The 6,269-nt window shown below is 34.6% G+C and overlaps 1 protein-coding gene across 1 annotated transcript; it reads right to left on the bottom strand.

Moving 5' to 3' along the window:
• Positions 1-935: 935 nt before the first annotated feature.
• LOC145052220 (putative serine/threonine-protein kinase At1g54610) lies at positions 936-5,851 on the bottom strand. Its single transcript, XM_079000015.1, has 7 exons — positions 5,175-5,851; positions 4,802-5,086; positions 3,856-4,173; positions 3,109-3,336; positions 2,821-2,921; positions 2,590-2,713; positions 936-1,526 (listed from the first exon to the last, which is right to left on the bottom strand). Exons 1-7 carry the CDS (start codon positions 5,484-5,486, stop codon positions 1,215-1,217), a joined length of 1,680 nt encoding a protein of 559 aa, XP_078856141.1. The 5' UTR covers positions 5,487-5,851; the 3' UTR covers positions 936-1,214.
• Positions 5,852-6,269: the final 418 nt, after the last annotated feature.

Here is a 6,269-nt window from a genome sequence, read left to right as displayed (position 1 = left end):
CCGATGACTGATTGGGCCCATTACATGTTTTATATGTCTTAATGCATGTGATATTTTTGGGGAGTCACTGAACTTTATGCTTACCCAGTTGCTGTTATTTTCAGGTATTATCGGTTCGTAGGAAGGCGAAAGCATGACTGTACACACTCATCAGCAGTATTGAAGATTCTGCATTATTATGTTACTCTGATTTTCAATAAATATAACTTTGGATAAATGATTTTCGTAACTTGTATTCTAAAAATGAGCAGTTCCACGTTAATTAAAAATGAAATATCTTGATGTGAAAATGGGACTTTACAAAGTGTGTGTTGCAGACTACATGGCATAGCACAGTCTAAACTGTGTCCCCTCCCAACAACCCTCAATGACACCACTCCCAATCTTAAGCCTTAAAGTAAACCATATGCTAAAAAGAAAGTCAGACAAAGTGAGGTGTATCCTATTTGGGACCCTCCCATGTATGGCATTACAAAAGTCTTTCTATCTCTCTCACGCAGAGGTACACCATCCCTTTGTATGGCAAATATATAACAAAACAATATGGAGCTTGGCATCTTTTAGGCATAACATGCATGATTGCATACCATAACGAAAATATACAAAACTGGTATACGTTAAAACAGGCTTGTGGACCACCATAACTTTTGTCTAAAATTTTTAAATCCATATCCATACATCCATACATAACTAATATATTACATATTTGCATACGATTATAATAACCATCGAAATAATATCCACTTCCTTCTAATTAAAACAATTTGGACTTCGGTGATTGTAAAAGTCGCACACATCAGATAACCTTTAAAACCTTCAACTCATTTTATTTTTATCCAAGCTTTTTGCTTTTTTTTATTATTTTAAATATAGTACCGGTACCCGTACCCGTTAAATAAAATATAACCCCAATTATATAATTCATTTTCCAGATATGGATCCAAGTGGCCTCCTCCACAAACAATCTTCATATCTAAAATACATAATTTTCAGAAACTGTACAAGGGAATTGGAATTGCATTTTGCAAATTATGAACAAGAATCCATTGTTTCTCCCTTTGGTGCATTATAGATTATACAACTAACAATCAAATCACCTCACCACACCTCAAGTCGATTTTTCTCGTACAAAAAGTGGGATCCATTCTGTTTCTCCTTTCTCCACAATTCCATCCTACCAATTACCAATTACACACTTAAACTGCATCTCTCATCTACCTTCTGCCAAAAACCTCGGAAACGGATTCTTTACTCCGGAATCCTAAATCCATCGATAGGCTTGGAAGGAATGTTCGAATGAAGTTATGTGACACACGTTCTTTCTTCCCCTTTTTTTGCCTTGACGACCCGCCCATGGACCCGGGTTCTTTGACGGATCTTGAAGACCCAAATGAATTGTCATCATTTGTGCAGAAAGACGCGGGCCCACCATTATTTGAAGGGTACCCCACAGCTGCATCTTGATGGGGAGGTGGGAATTTTTCACTCTTGCTTTTTGCATTTGCTTCTGTCACAACTCTCCTTTTCTAAATACCAAAATCCACAAAAAAACATTTAATTTTATTCAGTAAATTTATATTAACAGTATAGATTCTGTAATCATGTTTGATACATTCATTAATTGTTGTTTTGCTTGATTGCGTGTTTATTTAAATTTACAATTATTTTGTGATGGATGATGTACATAAATCAATCAACTACTTTTGCCTTATAAAGAAATAAGGTTGCTTTTATGTGGGCCTCAAAAAAGACAACTTACATATTATTATTCAGTATATAGGCTCAAAAAGTGGTTAATAACTACTACCTTTTTGCCTTTAAAAAGGAAAAAAGGTATACTTTTTTCTCCTTTCAAGTAGCAACTTTAAATTTCGAATGACAGGTGTACTAGACTTTTCAGCTGTCAAGGAAAATCACCAAACTCACATGTACTTTATAAACTAGATGAATAGAATAAGAGGTTTCAAAATCAAATATTATTATCTGTTAAGTATGATCTAAAAACTATGTTATTACAATAATATAATATAATATTATCTGATAAAGCGATTTGGGAGTTTGTATGGATTTAAATACACTTTAGACAACCTTATCCGTTTAACTTTTAGCTAAATATTTTAGTTTGACCCATTAAAAATTAAGTGTCATGATCTTTTGAGAACTCATATATTCGTGAGAACACGAGAACTTTATTTCCACTTACTTTTTTCAAAAAAAAATTGCACCTCTAACATATACAAGCACTTTCGTAAAAAATAATAACAAAAAAATGTGTAAATATGAAATGTGCATATGCATAATTCGTAAACAACGCAAATGTGCATATATGCACATTTCATATATCCACATTTTTTTTGACAAAAGTGCTTATATATGCACGTTTCAAGGTGCATAAACTTTTTATTTGAAAAAAAAGAAAAAAAAGTTGCGGAAAAAAAGGTTCTTGGATTTCACGAATATATGAGTTCCCTAAAAATAAAATATAACCCAAATCAACTCATCTATAAGTTGATGGATCTAAAAAGAACATGAAACAAAAGAAAATGAAAAAAAAAATAAAAATAAAAAAAATAAAGAAGTTTGACTTACATCTAAATTTGATTGGATTTCTGCATTGGCTTCTGGAGCTGGAACTGCACGGCTAACCCGGTCACGTGTCCTTGTTCTTCTATTTCCATCCACAGCATGAGATTTACTGCTTAAACCTCTTTGCCTATCCATAAAAATGTAACACAATTTACATTATTTAACATTTACACCAAATTATGGGAAAAAAAATACTATATATCATGGGGTTCAAAGAAAATACAACATAACAACCTTCTAGCTTCCTCGTCCCTCAATTTGACATCTATTTCTTTGCTTGGAGGGTATTTTGGTAATTCAGATGGTTCACAAGCATAAGGTTCGGTGTTGAAGAACTGCACAAAATAGTTTTAACCCCAATCATGCACACAGTTATAAAAATAAAAGGGAATGACAACAAAGCGATTACGACTCTGATTATTTTGGAATAATCGATTTGTGATGACATGCAACAAAAATGATTAATTAAGAGAAAACAAAAACAAAAAAGAAAATTACTATATTACCCCTCCTTTTACTCACATTGCTATTGAGGGCGGAAGTGGCAGTGCCTCTGTCCTTGGGATCGATTGCAAGAAGAGTTTCTAGTAAAGGTAGAGAAGAAGGTGGAAAGTCCTTGAATGTTTCTATTGTACAACGCCTGTAAGGATGTTGTGGCTTGAAAAGTGTTGCATTTGGTAATCGGTATTTCTTCCAATATTCATCTGATGGAGAGCCACATAATTTAAAAATCTTGTGTAGTTGTTCAACCTGAATTTATAAAACCAAATCAAGGTGGAATACCAATTGATCACCATAAAACTAATTTTCATGTATTAAACATTATAGTAAATTACAAAAAAGGTCCTTGTGCTTTTTAATATTTTACCTTGTTTGTTTAGTCCAACATTGAAACATTGTTCAGTTTTGGTCCTTATTTCAATGATCATAGTGAGTTTGGTCCTTATTCCATCGTTCCAGGTACCAAATCTGAAAAAGTTTTCAATTTTGACTACACACAGTAAAAACTAGAAAGGACAGGGACCACCTTTGTAACTTACTCTAAAACATTATCTGACATAAGTAATATGTTACTGTAATCAAAATATAAGTCAAAAAGAACAAGAAGGAACAAAGGAGAGATGCAAAATGAATCTTTTTGTCCCACCCTGATCTCTCCTTTGTGCAAAAGACATGAATACCCTCGAAAATCCCAGGTAACAAACACAGACTTAAGGACAGTTTTTGTCTAAATAAATAATACAATAAATGTATAGGAGTTATACAGACCTCTGTCCTTCCTGGCAATATGGGTTTCCCAGCAAGAAGCTCAGCCAAAATGCAGCCAGCACTCCAAAGGTCAACACTGACACCATAATAAGAGGCACCAAGAAGAAGCTCAGGGGGTCTATACCAAAGGGTAACAACACGACTTGTCATTGGTTGCTTATTTTGTGGATTAAAGAAAGAAGCCAATCCAAAATCAGCAATCTTCAGAATCCCATCATTGTCAATAAGTAAATTTGAGCCCTTGATATCACGGTGTAGCACACCGTTCTTGTGGCAATGCTCAAGCCCAGAAAGTAGTTGCTTCATATAGCACTTCACCTGCCCATTTCATTACTTTTTCAGATTATACAACACAAGGGTTGAGTGAAAATACAAAATCAGCAAGTTATTACTACATATATAGATTTCATAATATAAGAGAGCTCATTCCTTCATCATCCCTTCATGAAAAGTGAAAACTTCCGGTTAGTATATATTCTTGGAACTTCTTTTCTTAAAGAAGCATTCTGTAGCTTCTCTGATATTCTACAAGTATTAAATAATGATACTTTGGATCATTTCCAAGTTCCGACTTTTTAGTCAAAGTCAATGTAATATAAGCTGAAAACAACGTAAATCAGAAAATTTGACAGTATTCTCATCCGTTAGACTTTAAAAGCATATCATTGGATACCATCTTATGGACAAAAACATTAGAAAACAATAATGTCGGAAAGCACAACCAAAGGCAAATACAACCATACAAACCAGAAACAATAAGACAAATGCAACTATATGATAAAAAAATCAACATGACAACCAGGCATAAGGTCAATATATGTGTGGGGCCAGAAATGGATCTAAATATAACAAGACTTGTTAGTTGTTACTAACCTTAGATTAAAGAAGTAATAAGTCCGTATCTATCTTAATTGTTGAGATTATGATAATGAGTTTTGAAAGATACCTGTGGCTCTGTAAACTTGACACCTTGGACAGCAGAAAGACCAGAGAGATCATGTTCCATGTATTCAAACACAAGGTAGAGACTACAAGACATTCTTGATGTCACCAATCCTTCAAGCTTAATAATATTAGGATGATTTAGCTTCTTCAGTATAAGAATCTCTCTTGCCATGAACTTCACACTTTCTGGCTCTAAATTATCAAATCTAACTTTCTTCAAAGCAACTATCTTCCCTGTTATCAAATCCCTCGCTTTATATACATTGCTATAGGTCCCTTGCCCAATCTATCATCATTCATTTACAGTTTAAACAATCTGGTAATCGTTTTCACGTAATAAAGCTTTGAGATTTATGACTGATTCTAGGGTTTACCTTATCGAGTTTCTCGAAGGTATTTGCACGACGAGGTGTCCAATCTTTGATGGCTTCGCCAGCAACGTCGCACAGCCACGACGGCCATCCCTGAGAGGTTTTCAAGGTATACTCTGGCCTCGGTCTGTGGCGGTCCGGCGCCGGAACTTCCCCGATGGATTGCCTGATTCTCTCAACTGATCCATCCTTTCTATTACCCCTAACTCCACTGGACACCACCTGTTTGACGTTTTGCTTAGCTAAGGATTCTTCCCCACTCCGGGACTTCGGGCGATGATCTGGAGTGGCTCTCTTACCGAGCACACATCCCATTCTGACGGTGAAGCTAGTTTCCCATTAACAGTAAAACCGGGTAGCTGGTGACTGGAAAACTGCTAGTGGTATTGTTGTTGAGTGCATTAAATGTTGAGAATTTATGGTGGTTTTGAAATGAGGGAGGAAGTGGTGGTGGTGGTTTGATTTGTGGCACAAATTGTACTGATTCTCTGCTAAACTAAAAAAATTGCAGAGAGCAGAAAGTGGTAGATGTGTGTGTGTGTGAGAGAGAGAGAGAGAGAGAGAGAGAGAGAGAGGCTTGTAGAATTATGGAGGGGTAGAGAGGGTAAAAAGGCAGTCAGTTTTTTAGATTTTCTAGTTTCATTAGATTTTTACCTTTTTAACGTCCCGATCCGACTTTTTACGTATTAAATGAAGTAGACTTTACCACTCTATATTTTGAAGAGAAAACTTCGAATTTGATCACTATTTTTTTTTGTGAGATCGAGGTTTTTGTCCTTATATTTTCGTTGTGTGTTTTGTATCCTTATAACAATCCCTCTTTATCACATAATAATTCAATAAAACGACAATGTTTATATTAATATTTTAGTTTAATATAAAATCATTATTTTATAGTTAATCATCTTTAATAAATGAAAGAAAAAATAACAAAAATAGCCATTTACACTAATTACATTACAAAAATAGCCAAAAAAAAACCGAAGTTGCAAAAATAACCATGAATTTCGCAGATAGAATAGTCTCATCTGTGAAATGGGTTTTCCATCTGCGAATGTACAAACAGCTAAAGCACAATTGTGCTTTAGCTGCTTGTAC

The sequence above is a fragment of the Lactuca serriola genome, chromosome 5 (genome assembly GCF_051521515.1).
Source record: "Lactuca serriola cultivar US96UC23 chromosome 5, Lser_US96UC23_V15, whole genome shotgun sequence".
NCBI lineage: Eukaryota > Viridiplantae > Streptophyta > Magnoliopsida > Asterales > Asteraceae > Lactuca > Lactuca serriola.
Note: the sequence above shows the minus strand (reverse complement) of the source record. Positions and strands in the feature narration are given on the sequence as shown.